The 14,236-nt window shown below is 40.8% G+C and overlaps 2 protein-coding genes across 5 annotated transcripts in view; both read left to right on the forward strand.

Annotated features, from left to right (window-relative positions):
• LOC119287578 (ATP-dependent 6-phosphofructokinase 6-like) overlaps positions 1 to 4,560 on the forward strand; it is a 5,194-nt gene extending 634 nt beyond the window's left edge. Inside the window, exons 2-14 of the mRNA XM_037567149.1 lie at positions 580 to 626; positions 739 to 778; positions 863 to 925; positions 1,012 to 1,149; positions 1,706 to 1,864; positions 1,949 to 2,002; positions 2,194 to 2,262; positions 2,384 to 2,513; positions 2,784 to 2,824; positions 3,023 to 3,247; positions 3,401 to 3,446; positions 3,553 to 3,704; positions 3,977 to 4,560. Of these exons, the coding sequence (XP_037423046.1) occupies positions 580 to 626; positions 739 to 778; positions 863 to 925; positions 1,012 to 1,149; positions 1,706 to 1,864; positions 1,949 to 2,002; positions 2,194 to 2,262; positions 2,384 to 2,513; positions 2,784 to 2,824; positions 3,023 to 3,247; positions 3,401 to 3,446; positions 3,553 to 3,704; positions 3,977 to 4,198 (1,386 nt within the window). The 3' untranslated portion in view covers positions 4,199 to 4,560. The remainder of the gene's footprint in view (positions 1 to 579; positions 627 to 738; positions 779 to 862; positions 926 to 1,011; positions 1,150 to 1,705; positions 1,865 to 1,948; positions 2,003 to 2,193; positions 2,263 to 2,383; positions 2,514 to 2,783; positions 2,825 to 3,022; positions 3,248 to 3,400; positions 3,447 to 3,552; positions 3,705 to 3,976) is intronic.
• A 3,603-nt stretch (positions 4,561 to 8,163) lies between these two features.
• On the forward strand, positions 8,164 to 13,694 carry LOC119287586. Of its 4 annotated transcripts, none has more exons than XM_037567165.1 (4): positions 8,164 to 8,568; positions 10,724 to 10,951; positions 11,119 to 12,807; positions 12,962 to 13,694. In XM_037567165.1, the coding sequence occupies exons 3-4, from the start codon at positions 12,472 to 12,474 to the stop codon at positions 13,562 to 13,564; spliced, it is 939 nt and encodes a 312-aa protein (XP_037423062.1). In that variant the 5' UTR covers positions 8,164 to 8,568; positions 10,724 to 10,951; positions 11,119 to 12,471; the 3' UTR covers positions 13,565 to 13,694. The 4 variants fall into 3 exon arrangements, with proteins under 4 accessions (XP_037423054.1, XP_037423062.1, XP_037423075.1 ...); XM_037567157.1 differs by having other exon boundaries at positions 8,164 to 10,537; XM_037567173.1 differs by lacking the exon at positions 10,724 to 10,951.
• Positions 13,695 to 14,236: the final 542 nt, after the last annotated feature.

The raw sequence follows: 14,236 nt of genomic DNA on the forward strand, positions 1-14,236 counted from the left end.
GCCGCTCGTTTCGGTTCGTGATGGGTTTTGTGCGGTGCAGCTTTAGCTATTTGACTGTCAGTGGGGCGTGCGTGAGCAGCGAAATTGTCCGGGGCCGGGGATTGCCCGTTTTTTGGGGGCAAGCCTGGCCCCGATGTTTGCGTGGGTTGCTCGATTTCGGATCTCCGCTATGCAGATCCGTTTTTGGACACTACTGTCGAAATCAAACTCGACCTGAGAGCGTGCAGTGTGGCTGATTTGTCGGTCACGATCCACAGATAGAGGGCAACTCCGATGAATACTAGCAAAGCTGTGGCTATTCTGTGGATGCCATAAGTTACTGTCGTTGGCTCTGCTTTTGGGAGTGGGAGATTTGATTGGGTAGAACGGGTAACATCGATACCGGAGAAGTAGTAATCTGTTAGTATCTATTGTCTGTCTGCTTCTCCCTGCCATGTTCAGTTAAATTCGTGAGCCAATTTATGAGAATTTGTAGAAGTTGGTCTTTCTATATGTGCCCAACCGCAGTGAATTTAATTTGTTTGAAAGGTGAAACCATGAGAATTGAGCTTATGGTTTGCTGTTTTATTGCTTTTGCAGACTTACCCGAACCCATTACAAGACCACCCAGCATATTCAACCGTCAAGTAAGGCTTGTCCTGCGTACATATTGTTTCTTTCATCTTCCGCTCTTTGGTAAGTCTCTGAGTGAGTATGCTGTATATGTGACACTGGAACTTCTCTTCTTATCGGTATCAGGCAATATTTTGTCAATGAAGATGACACCGTACCACAAAAGGTATGTAGAGTGTCGCTCAATGTTTTCAATCTGATGTTGCACGGTCGATTGTGGATTTACAAGTAGCTGTATTTGCTATTACAGGTTGTTGTTCAAAAGAATAGCCGCCGGGGGGTTCACTTCCGTCGCGCTGGACCCCGTCAGAGGGTACGGTCACTTGCACCTCGTTTGATTATTGACTGCATCACTGGCGTCTTGTCTGACAGAAATATTTTGTACTTCAATCTTGTTAGGTTAATTTTGAGTCAGACGAAGTGAAAGCATGCATTGTAAGTTGTGGAGGCCTTTGCCCTGGGCTCAACACTGTTATCAGGGAGCTGGTGTGTGGCTTGGCGCACATGTACAATGTCAACAACATCTTTGGAATACAGGTTTGTGCCATACTGCCCTATTCTAAATGGCCATGTACATACTTGTATCTTTGTCTGTTCCTTCAGTCAAAAGAGACAAAACAATCTAATGACCAAAATATACAAACAATCTATGGAGTACAAGTCTGTGCCCTGTTCTAAACTTACAATGTCAACAAAACCATAGGACTTGTCCCTCCCACAGATGCTTGTAAATGTTACTCTCGCATTTTTGTACATGTCTATCTAAATTTGTCTTTTGTTAGAAGAACTCACCAGGTACTGTAAGATCTCTATATCATGGTCACACCTTATCAAACATTTCAGATTGCAATGCATCTACTTCTTGACTGGAATCTGTTATATAATACCGACATAACTATAAGATGAATAACCTGCTGTGATTTTTATTTTATTTTTGTGAAATGTTCTCTTCAGATTTTTTTCAGTGTAATGTAGGTGTGAAAATTATATAATCATGTTAGAGCAGTTTGGCATGTTATGTGTATTGCATATGTTTAGTTTTGGTTATGACTCGGTACCTGTGGTCTCTTAAAATCTTATTACCCAATTATAGAATGGATACAAGGGCTTCTATTCTAGCAATTATGTTGCTATTACACCAAAGACAGTCAATGATATCCACAAACGGGGTGGTACAGTCCTTGGAACATCACGAGGTGGTCATGATACAAAAAAGATTGTTGACAACATTCAGGATCGGGGAATTAATCAGGTAAATATTACTGTTCAAATTGCACCACTGTGACATAGCCATTTTGACTGGACATGAACTCATACTCTCGGATATGTCGTTTAGGTGTATATCATTGGAGGAGATGGAACTCAGAAGGGAGCATATGAGATCTATAAGGTAATTAATTTATAATGCTACAAATGTTGAGTCATATAGGCCACCTTTTCATTGTAAGTGTACATGAATGCATTAGTGACAGAGATATTAATACCTAAAAAGTTCATTTCTCTAAGATACTCTGCAATGCTTATTCCTTCTGCATTTGAAGAAAATAATAGTAATACTTTATTCCTTACTAATACAATCAGGAAATACGGAAGCGTGGCCTAAAAGTTGCCGTGGCAGGGGTTCCCAAGACAATAGACAATGACATAGCGGTAATTATTGTTTACAAATTACTTTATTTTCTTGTACAGAACTGTTTTCTTAAAATCAGTTAATATGCCCACAAATAGGAAGATGACTCATTACTGATTGCTTGTGTCTTTTGATTATTAGATTATCGACAAGTCCTTTGGTTTTGATTCGGCCGTCGAAGAGGCTCAACGTGCCATTAATTCAGCTCATGTGGAAGCTTGCAGTGCTGAGAATGGAATAGGCTTGGTAAAACTGATGGGCCGTTATAGTGGTTAGTTTTCTGACATATTCTTCATAGTCACTTGAAATCTTGTGCGTGCTATTTTCTTATACATTTTCTGAAAGCAAATGTCAGATTTATACAAATAGAAGGAAAATTATTTGATAAGCTTGTTCATATATAGTGTTAGTTAAACTATTCAACATCTTATACAGTCTGCATACAGAAAAAAAGGTGCTAGATTTTTCTTTATTTCAGCCACAACAACTTTGCTAACTCTTTACATTTTCTTATCATTAAATTCCTTTTCCTCTAATGCAGGGTTCATTGCGATGTATGCTACTCTTGCAAGTCGGGATGTGGTAAGTTGATGCCTTCTATAACTGTCCAGGATGTTGCATTCTATATTCTGTTTTAGTTCATTCCTTCTTATTCATGCATGATTGACTTAATTCCTACCCATTTCTCAAACATTAGTATTAGAATTCTTGCTTTATGTTCATTATTTAACCTCAATGTAAGAGTTACTTATTTTTTCTTTGGATCTCCGATTTCCGCAGGATTGCTGCTTGATTCCAGAGTCTCCGTTTTATATGGATGGGGAAGGGGGGTTGCTTCAATATGTAGAGAGGAGGCTGAAAGAAAACAAGCATATGGTTATTGTTGTTGCTGAGGGAGCAGGCCAGGATATTATTGCCAAAAGCATACCTGCTTCAGATCAGCTAGATGCATCTGGAAATAAGCTGCTTCTTGATATTGGTCTCTGGCTGACTCACAAGATTAAGGTACATACCAACATTTTCTTGCCACTGGACTTGATTCCATTCTCCATGACATAATTATTATTGGTATTTACTAGAAATTGTGTTGCCTTATCTGTTGCATGAATATTTTAGGGAGTACTCAGTTTACTTACTCATTTCATTAATGCACTGTAGGACCACTTCAAGAGCAAAAAGATGGAGATGACGATTAAATACATTGGTAACATATTGACTAATTGTGTCTACTTCATAGAGGACAATGTTCTAAAACAACTTGTTGATCTGTGTAGCACTAGGCTAACAATAGTCTTATCTACATTCTGCAGATCCTACCTACATGATCCGAGCTATCCCGAGTAATGCAGCAGACAATGTCTACTGCACACTGCTGGCTCATAGTGCCATCCATGGCGCAATGGCGGGATACAGCTTCACTGTTGGGATGGTCAATGGCAGACATGCCTATATACCTTTCTATGTGAGTACCTTGAAGTTATCTTGTGCATTACGGTAGGAAAAAATGTGCTTACTGAATATGCATATGTAGCTTCTAATGGGTAGCTCAGTTGCACCCTATGTTCCCATTTTTCTCAGTTCCTGCAAGATCTGACATTTGCCACCTGAAGGACATGGCAAAGACATTTTAGCAAACATAATTTAAACCATTTATAAGCGCTCTACCATTTCATCTGCTCTCATGTTAAACATGATTTTAACATAACACGAACAAAAATATCTTTTTGGTTACAGAGGGTGACGTCCACACGGAACAAGGTGAAGATCACTGACCGGATGTGGGCGAGGCTGCTGTCGTCGACCAACCAGCCTAGCTTCTTGAGCCAGAAGGACATCGACGAGGCCAGGGAGGCCGATAGGCTGGCCAACAAGCCGCCACTGCCATCCGTCGCCAACCACAATGTGGCAAGAGCCTTTGACCAATCTGCAGCAACTTCGTCGAACGGCGAGATATAGCGATGCGCTGGTCTGTAACCGTGTACAGTAGCTACTGCTATCCTGCTGAGGAACATGTGCCACGCCACGCCACGGAGTTTTGCTTCCTTACGATATCCCTTGTACGAGTAGTGCACGTATGGATACTGTTCAGGTGTTCTGTGAAATAAGCAGTATTATTGTGCTGCTACTGCTGATAATGTTCTTTTCTTGCCCTGCCAATTTGCTTCGCATTTCCTGTGAAATCTGCAGGGGCCTTCTGCTGGAGGGGGTATGGGGGTATATATGCTTGCATTTTGTTCTCTCGTCTGTACAACCTGTAATGAACCATTTGCCACTTTTAGGATCTACTCTCTCCGTTCCTAAATATAAGTGTTTTTTTAGGGATTCTAGTATGGGGGGTTTGACCCCCCTCCCCCCCAATGGAGCAAAATGTGTGAATCTACATTTTAAAATATGTTTAGTTGGGAGGAATCTACATTTTAAGACTTGCTCTTAATGTAATAATAACTACTACTCAATTGACTCAATTGCCTTCCTTTCATCTGATACCATAAATTGAAACTTTATAGTAGTGTCTTGAATGGTGTCAGTGTGTTCTCTTTGTAACTACTGATGATAGTTAACTCTAGTGTCTTGAATCTTGTCCGTATGTTCTCTTGGTGACGACTGATGATGGTTAACTCCTACCAACGTTATTTGGCTTTGGTGTTTTACGCAATTATCATGTTTTGTTAATGAGTTTGAACTAATTAAAGCAAGCCCCGAGTTGATGATGGTCAACTCCTACCAACGTTATTTGTCTTTGGTGTTTTACACAATTGATACTTCCTTCGTCCAAAAAAGCTTGTCCTTCAAATGGAAGTATCTAACACCAAGTTAGTACTAGATACATTCATTTAAGGAACAAGTTTGAGACAAGTTTTTTTGGATGGAGGGAGTACCTATATATGTATCATGTTTTGTTAATGAGTTTGAACTAATTAAAGCAAGCCCCGAGTTTTGATATTCTGCTTCATACTCCCTCCGTTCCTAAATATTTGTCTTCCTAGATATTTTAACAAGCGACTACATACGAAGCAAAATGCGTGAATCTACAATCTAAAATATGTCCATATACATCTGTATGTGGTAGTTCATAACACTAAGCTCCATAGTTTTAAAGAGCTCATATTTAATTGAGGTTTTTAATTGGAATTGAGTCACCTGATTCTAACCGGGTCAACAATTTCTCAAAGCTCTCTCATTTATTTTTTATACTATACAATATGCTTCCTAATTTTGATAGCCTCACAATTAACTGAGGTCTTTAGATTAGAAATGGGTCACCCGATTTTGACCGGATCAACAATTTCTCAAGGAACTCTTCCATTCATTTCTTTTAATTCACTATGTTCCATTATTTTGAAGCCCTTTCATTCGATTGGGGCATTCAATTTTGGATTATGTTTACAATTTTGATTGGTTCCATAAATTTTCAAATCAACCAGCACCTACAAAATATATTAATCCCTCGCATCCTCTCACCACCTAGAAAAAAGAAGCCTCTATAACGGTAAACTCCCTAGTTTTAAAGAGCCCATATTAAATTAAGGTCTTCAGTTGGAATTGGATCACCCGATTGACCGGATCAACAATTTCTCAAAGCTTCCTTATTCCATTCTTTTATACTAATTTTTAAGGCCTCACAATCAATAGAAGTCTCCAATTAGAATTGGGTCACCCAATTTTGACCAGATCAACTATTTCTCAAAGCTCTCTCATTTAATCTTTTTATACTATACATTATGCTTTCTAATTTTCATAGCCTCACAATTAACTGAGGTCTTCAGATTAGAATTGGGCGATCCGATTTTGACCGGGTCAACAATTTCTCAAGGAGCTTTTCCATTCAATTCCTTTAATTCACCATGTGCCATAACTTTGCAGCCCTTTCATTTGATTGAGGTATTCAATTTTGGATTAGGTTTACCATTTTGATTGGTCCCATGAGTTTTCAAATCAATTAGCAGCAACCGACCTATAAAATAGCATTAATCCCTCGCATCCTCTCACCACCTAGAAAAAAGAAGCCACTAAGATCCCTAGTTTTAGAGACCCATATTCAATTGTGGTCTCCAATTAGAATTGGGTCACCCGATTTTGACTTGGTCAATAATTTCTCAAATTTTGAAACATAGTGAGTATTTACGAAAAACACCAACGGCACAACAAAGCGCGCCCAACCCTTCTAGTTATGATGAAAGAACATTAATCAGAGTCATGTACATTAGATAGAGTGGATCCCAATTTGTGAAGTACTCCTAGAGGCAGTAAGAGAAGAAAAGTTTTATAGATTTGCTTCACCAAAGATAAAAAATATCCTTGACATGTCGTATCGTTTAATGTGCGGGATAAGGGGAATAGGTGATTAAAAAAAGAGTTAAATGAGCCACCTTGCAGACTGTACAAGTTGAACAGAGTAAGTGTTCGAACCTTTTTGGGACAAAAATGTGTGTAACCTATGAGAAACGATAGCTTGGATGTATTCCACCAATATAGATGACGGTCCATTAATAGACTTAGTGAAGCATGAGACATCATGTAGAGTGAGGATTTTTAGCTTCTGGGCTCCATGAAATCCAAAAATTTCAAAAATTGAAAAGCCAACCTTTTAAGTCCCAAAATGGTTTTGAAAATACACATGACCATAGAGGTGCATACTACATGCGTCTAAACTTTCATGATAAATATGTCTTTATGCAATATATGTAAATGATATTTTGGGTAGCTCATGTCAAAATGTATTTCATCGTGAAACTTACAATCATATGTGTGTGTATTTGTTTTCATAATGTCTTAAAACTTAAAAATCAAGTTTTTTTATTTTAAAATATCCGGGCTCCATGCAGCCCAGGAGATGAAAGCAATTCCCACATCACGTAATGTTATTTTTTGGTGGTTTTACTGTTGTTTTAGCTTCAATGGTCTTTTGTATTCCCATTTTGGATGCAAAACCTTATAACTTTACAAACTAGATAGCTTTGTGCATTATCAGTTGATGCACATGTTGGGTTTTTACCTCCTTTTAGGGAGAAGAATATTATAGCCCAGCTTTATAATAAAGCAACAACAAAAGACAATGAGTACACACAAGCAAGCACTTGGGTTATTGGTCAAAGAGAAATCAAGTATCTGGATGTGGGGATCAGCTTAAAACAACCCCAAGCGAAACAAACTATGTCGCGTCCATGGATGAAGCCACTGCTCCTCTATGCACCACAATGTGCTCACTTTTTTTTGAAAAAAGATGGCCGATGTTCCTAAAGTCCATCCTTAGGACCCGCTTGATTGGTATTTTCACTTGTAAATTACAAGCCCCACAAAAATTCCGGTTGTCTTGGCAATCAATGCTTGGATGGATATTTCGGGCTAGGTAAAAGAAGAGGGGCCGACAACAAGGAAAAATCCTAGTCCACGCATAATGCAGGACCTGCGCTCCAAACGCGCACCCCAAACGCTATATGGGTGGCCCTATGTTTCCTTTTTTTTCACCGGTTTTGAAAAGGTTGTAGAACCCTTTTCAGCCAGTTTTTCTTTTCTTTTTAATGTTTTTTCTCTATAGTTTTAACGATTTTATTTCTATTTTTCTGTTTTATTTTTTCCATTTTAAAATTGAGAAATATTCTTTGAAATCTATTAACATTTTTTGGAATTCACGAATACTTTTTGAATTCATGAATAATTTATAAGTCGTGAACATTTTAAAAAAATCATAAACATTTTTAACCTCACGAATATTTTTTTAATTCGTGAAAATTTTACATTAGCGAATTTATTTCGATGTAGTACACTATTTTTAGAAATGCTTTAACATTTTTTAAAATTAAGAAAATATTTTAATGAAAAATTGGCTGAAATTCCCGATCAGAAAAAAAACCCTCAAACCATAGCATCCCCGCACTGGGTCGGTCCGTTTAGCACCTGTGCGCCTGCGTTTCTTTGCGAGGAGCCGAGGAGTCATGTTGCCGATTGCCGGCGGACGGCTCGACGGTGCGATGACCGCCGCGATTGTCCGATGGCCACCGCGTACTGGGCGAGGTGACGAAACCCCCATGCCCTCCGCTTCCCGCCGCAGTCGCCGCCCTATCTCCTCCAAGAGAGCTGACCCCCACCATCGAATCCAAGCCCCCCTGCTGCGCCGTCGCCAGATCTACACCCCCGATGAGCTCGCTGGGTGATACACCCCCATTTCTCCTCTCCACGGAGATGCTCCAGTGCAGTGCGCCACACGACCTTGCCGAGCTCGTCCTTTGCAAGCTCGAGGGTAGCGGCGCCGTTTGGCGCTCGCGTATCTGCAGATGGGCTCGTTCTTTACAGCCCTCATTTTGGGCTGGCACGCGAGCAATCAGGTACAGTACTAGGCAAAAGTGCATAACAACAGTTTGGCTTGCTATGATTTTATTGCGGGCATCGACTCTGCTCACCATCACCGTCGATTGGTTGTTTGGCTTGCTACTGCCAGTGGCTCTCTCCGTACGTATTGGTTTGTGCAGGAGTGATTTGATAAATTGGTTTATATTTCTGCTGTCAATTTCTCAAGTTTTGTAGCTCCAATTTGATGTTTCAGTTTGAAATTTTGATGAACAGATAATGAAAGTAAGCTAAAGTTGCTCTGTCAGGATTTTATCTGATGCACTTCCCAAACAGAGCAATCTGGGCGAGTATAATTTCACTGGTTTTATACTTTTATTGGTGCACTGTATTTTACACATATTTTACCAGCTGTGTAACTTCTCACAGATGTATATATTTACGCGGTTGCCAAGCGGGGCCTTAGTGTTTGAGTTAGTCGTTATGGTAAGGACCGGAGTTGAGCGAACTGGTTAATACCTTAACGAGATATACTGACTACTGAGTCAAGCCAAGTTGAGTCAGCTCGATTCCTTATAAAGTGCCTCAATGTGAATAATAATTGCAAAAGAAAGAAGAAGATGAAAACTAACTACTTCCTCTGTCCGGCTTTATAAGCCACCCCCTTTGAATTTTGAATTCACTTTTTAACTCAAAAATTTGATAAATAAAACATTACTTATATGCCAAAAATGCAGAGAGAAGAGGTTTAGGCCATGGTCGCCGCAGCCACACTCGACACCGTTGGATGTAACGCTGCTGACATATGGATTAGGGACATGTTTAAGTTCAAAAGTGTAACCAGCTCCATCAGTAGGCATGCACATGCTCTAATTTTTTAACCCTGATGGGCGGGCACGCGGCTCTGTACTGTAGCAATTGAGCGCCAAGCCCAGGAATTCAAAAAAGGTGATATTTTTATGAACCTTGTCGGTTGTGTTCATCTTGCTATCATTTTTCGGGTGTTATTCTCCTGAATGAGCTTGTGAGTATTCGGTTGCTGGAAAAAAAATCATATGAGGAACAACATCTTATCTAGTTTGAAAACATAACATTCAATTGGCAGATATCCAGTAAAAATCTTTTGCGGGAACTTCAAGACATAACAACTTAAAAACCGGACTAAGAATCCTGGACATTTCCGCTTGCTACTTATTTTAATTTCTATCAGTTAGTTTTTGTGACTTCAATCTTTTTTCTTACAGTTTAATATCACTGTCTCTCACTAACTAAAAATTCAGTTGATTTTCACAAGTAAACATCATTGATGAAGAAAAATATTTGCTTAACATGCAAACTGAGCAGTAAGCGACGGATAAACCCCTATGATGTTACCATGTACAGTAGGTTTAATTGCCATCTATAGACCTGCTAAATCTCCCTTGATGGTTCCCGCCATCCTACACAATAGGCGCCAGGCACAAATCCCTGTAAAGTGTAGCAGATGAGCGGTAGTGAGCGTAGGTTCGACTGATCCATGGTTTTGCCCAGCATTTCTGGAAAATGTATACTGATGTGGTCAAATTTAGGCTTAAATTTTCAAGGGACTAATAAACTCGGATGGAGAAGTAGCTATTTTTCTAACAGAGGATGTTAGGCAGGCGATGATGTTTGTAATGCAGTCCCGTGGATCCGAACGGGCTGTATATTTGAATAGCTTGCTTGTCGTTCAGCTTAACAGGCTAGCTAGCTGTTGGAACTATTATTAAGTATTAACGACAACCTCGTTTGCTGTTGGTCAAGATCTAACCTTGGTCTCTGCACATATAGGCATATATTTTACCCCAAAGGCCCTGCCTTAGGCCCACCCCCCCCAGCCACCAAGCCTTGGTTAGGTGATGTCAGTAATCTGTTCAGTTTGCTGTCGCTGCTCTTAGTTCCTTCCTGCTCTGCTTGGTGTGTCTAAGTTGAATTAGATTCGTCTCCTGTTTCCAGCGGTACCCTGAGCAGGGCGTCTATTACCTGAAGGTAAGATCAATGGATCCCTCGAGTTCATAAAGGCATACTATTTTCTCTTCAGTTTTCTTTTGTGCACTGATAGCACACGGATTAGCTGGCTAGAGTACCAATCTCTTCCAAAACAGTTGTATCCATAATATGGAGCAGATCGAGCATGCAGCTGATAGTCTTATTGGACTGACCGCAACTCTTCAGGGGGAAAATGCCACGCCGTGGGAAGCTTGTTGATGACAGCGAGTGGAGTGAAGTAGAGTTTGCCAACAGTTATGCCCTGCTCATCGGGTACCTGTCCATGGCCGTCAAGGGCCTGGGTTTTCTGGTGCTTACTTGGACCACTGTAGTTCTTCTGGGTGGCTACGTCTCCACATTGCAGAAGAAGGATTTTTGGTGTCTTACATTCATTACGCTAGTACAGACAGCTGGGTTAGTGTTGTTACTCTTCAATTCGTGCATAATCACTGCTCAAGTTTGTCCTAATTTTCCTTTGGAAACTGTTTCCGTGGTTAATTCTTTTCCTAATTCTATTTCTGAGAATTTTTATCTGGTCCAATCTTTATTGTGTCTGCATCTAACTTCCGTACAAACACCAGGATCTTCGATGTTCTTCTGACTGAAAAGCTGAGCTATATTATGGATTCAGTTTTGGCCCTTTTATATGTTCGGGTTGCCGTGGTTGGCCACAACGAATTGCAGAGTAAACGCCAGGTGCTAGCAGATGTTATGGCGATTGTTCAACTGTTAGTATTTGTAATTCTACTGTGCCCACTGGCAGCTGTCTACATGTTTGGGTTGTTAATCTCCGCGGGGATTTCTGTGTGGCGTCTGAGGCAACACGATTACGGGAGTGATGCTGACGGACTTGGAAACCTGAAGCCGGCGCTGGACGTCTTGTATTCCATTGCTCTACTCCAGGGTGTGATTTTCTGCTACAAACCTTATTTGGTTTTGCAAAGGGATCTGTAGTGAATGCAGTACTTAAAAGAAGGGGGTTTGGGAATCAGGTTGTTGGAATCTCGGACTACTTACTTGAAACGATGATTGGATGTGAAAAGGACCCTTCGTTCGCTAGAGGAAGAAACCTCATCACATATGCTGTCGACCTGATGGGGTCCAAGTCACCTGATGACTATGTTTCGGGGGTAAGGATCCTGGATGCATTTGCCAGAGGAATGGAGATAGTTGCCAAGGGATGGGAAGAAAAACATCTTGTGAGCCGTCGGAAGAAATTTACGATGTTCATGCATGAGCACATACTCGTGAAGCATCTGATCATGTCTGCATCCTCCACCAACGTACTCCAGAAACTGCTGCAGACTTTAGACTTGAGAAGCATTCATGACAGAGAGACGAGAGGGCATGCTGCGAGGGTTGTGGCCAAGATTGCTGGAGGCATCCATTTGGAGGAGTTCCCTCATCGACTCATTTGAAGAATATAGTTTACTCCAACCATACCAGCGAGACTGGTCAAAAGAGACATTTGACCAAAATTGGAACATTATGGTTGACTACTTGAGATCACCAGATTTTGATGATAAAGAGGACAGTGATGAGGACCAGCGAGAGGACAGTGATGTTGACCTTCTCAACACCTACAAGGAGCTAATGGTGCAAGGCTTTCGTATCCTTCAGAAGCTTGCAGCCAATAATGACAACTGCAGAGTCATGCTCAACACCCCACGCCTGCTCCAAAAGATCATGGCGCCTGTGACCTCCGACTTACTCCACCAAATAGATCATGATGAATGGTCTAGCATAGTAGAGGGTTCAGTCAAAGTGATTATCCGGCTCGTGGCTGCTACTGGGCAGACTGGCACCAAGCTGCGCAGCAAAATCTCAAGCAGTAAGGAAGTGATCAGCACCATGGAGAGGATTCTCGAGTGTGACAAATGCAATGAAAAGCTGCAGAAACATGCTATTCAGGTTCTCGCGTTCCTATACTATACATGGATACATCTTTGATCCTCGAGAATGCAAACAGAGAAAAATTCATAGAGATGCTGCTAGTAGACATTATAACTGATGATAACAAGGACAAAAAGGACAGAGGACTAACAGCAGCTCCTGCGTTGATGGCTCTATGCTCCAAAACTGAAACGGGTGCCAGGAGTATCATTATGGCCAATGATAATGTCGTTAATAGTCTCGCTATAATGATTCTTGAAAAGGGTAGTTTCCAATTTACTGCAGCAAAAATCCTGAAATCTCTATGTATTCATCACGCCAATGATGATGCAAGTCACAAAAGGCTAAAGAAAGTCATGAGAGATGTAGTTCCAAAGGTAATCGATGCCACCATTTCTTTTATTCTCCTCAACAGTTGATCTCAAATATGGTGTTCCTTTGAAATCTTTGTATTAGCGGATACATAGAAGCTATCCTGCTTTCAATTATCAAATCAGTCAAAATAAACTGAATATATTCTTGTTGTTTTAGGTGCTTGAAGAGATAGTTTGTTGGGCATCAGAAGAAACACGTGCAGTAATAGAAGCTGACAAAGTCAGGTCCACGGAACCAGAAACTGACCTTGAAAACCAGTCTGGTGTTCCACAAGATAATGGCCAGGGCAACAGCACGTCTTCCTCTAATCAGCAAGACCACAAGATGACCGAGTATGGGGTGACTTGCATGTTATCCTTTTGTGTCACAGTATGCGACACGTTGATCAGTGCAGATCAGGACTTGACTCCTCAGTTTGAATCAACTATCCCTATGGATGATGGTTTATCTAGCTTCCCAATGAAGCTCCAGCAGATTGTAAGCAAAAATATGCATCACAAGCCTGACTGCCTGACAATTGTGAAGCTTGCATGTAAGATGGTCATATCAATGATGAAACACATGGGCAGCTATGTCAAAGAGGATCTGCAGAGCTTGATGGATACACTGTCCACCGCTCCGAATGACATGTTTCTTCTTGATGGCTCCATGGTTTTTGACATTACGGAAGATGACGAAACGACACCGGGGCCTTTCAGGAGTCTCGCTTCCCTCGTGAAAGAAGCACAGGAACTAGTTGACAAAAGGATTGAACTTTGATGTTGAAACTGTATCATCTGGAAGCTGTTTAAGTTAGAACTTATTATTCACTTGCTTTCAGTAGCCTTTATTCATCTTTGAAACTTTGTGACTGCGACAATATATCTATGAGTCTCTATTTGTATTTTGAGAGATCAGATGATGCATTCCTTTGTATCAGTATCTGAGTTTATTGCCAGTTTCCTAGCAGTAGAGTCACATTCATGCACACAAACACAAAATTTAACATAGTTTTGTGCCTCGGGCAAGTCAAATTGTGCATCGGCCATCTGCAAGACACAAGTTTCCCCATGAAGTCCCGTCTGCCGTCCTCTTTAAGGGCTCGTTTGGTTGCATCGGAGGCAAACTCCAGTCGGATGACTTTGAGGGGCAGGTGGGATCCCCTCCTACCACGGGGAAGATCTCCCTAAACCCTGCTGCCATTTGGTGTCAAGGTAGATGGGGAAACTGAATAATTCCAGCCATTTGATTCACAACAACAGATAATTTCAAATAAAACATAGAAAGCCCAATAATTCCAATCAAAATTTCTGAAGGTCCTAGCAGAAAGCCCAAATGATTCAAAAAATTACAGAGGAATGTCTAGGACATTATGACTAATTCCACGTGCATACTTTGAGTCATGGAGTTCGAAAGTCGGGTTTTGATAGTTCGGATAAATGCAAGTATATT

This window comes from Triticum dicoccoides, chromosome 1A, assembly GCF_002162155.2.
Source record: "Triticum dicoccoides isolate Atlit2015 ecotype Zavitan chromosome 1A, WEW_v2.0, whole genome shotgun sequence".
In the NCBI taxonomy this organism is placed as follows: Eukaryota; Viridiplantae; Streptophyta; class Magnoliopsida; order Poales; family Poaceae; genus Triticum; species Triticum dicoccoides.

Coding starts and splice junctions, on each gene's coding strand:
- LOC119287586 (XM_037567157.1), top strand. CDS start 12,472: ATGGATACATCTTTGATCCTCGAGAATGCAAACAGAGAAAAATTCATA. Junction 12,808..12,961: donor TGAGAGATGTAGTTCCAAAG/GTAATCGATGCC, acceptor TTGTTGTTTTAG/GTGCTTGAAGAGATAGTTTG.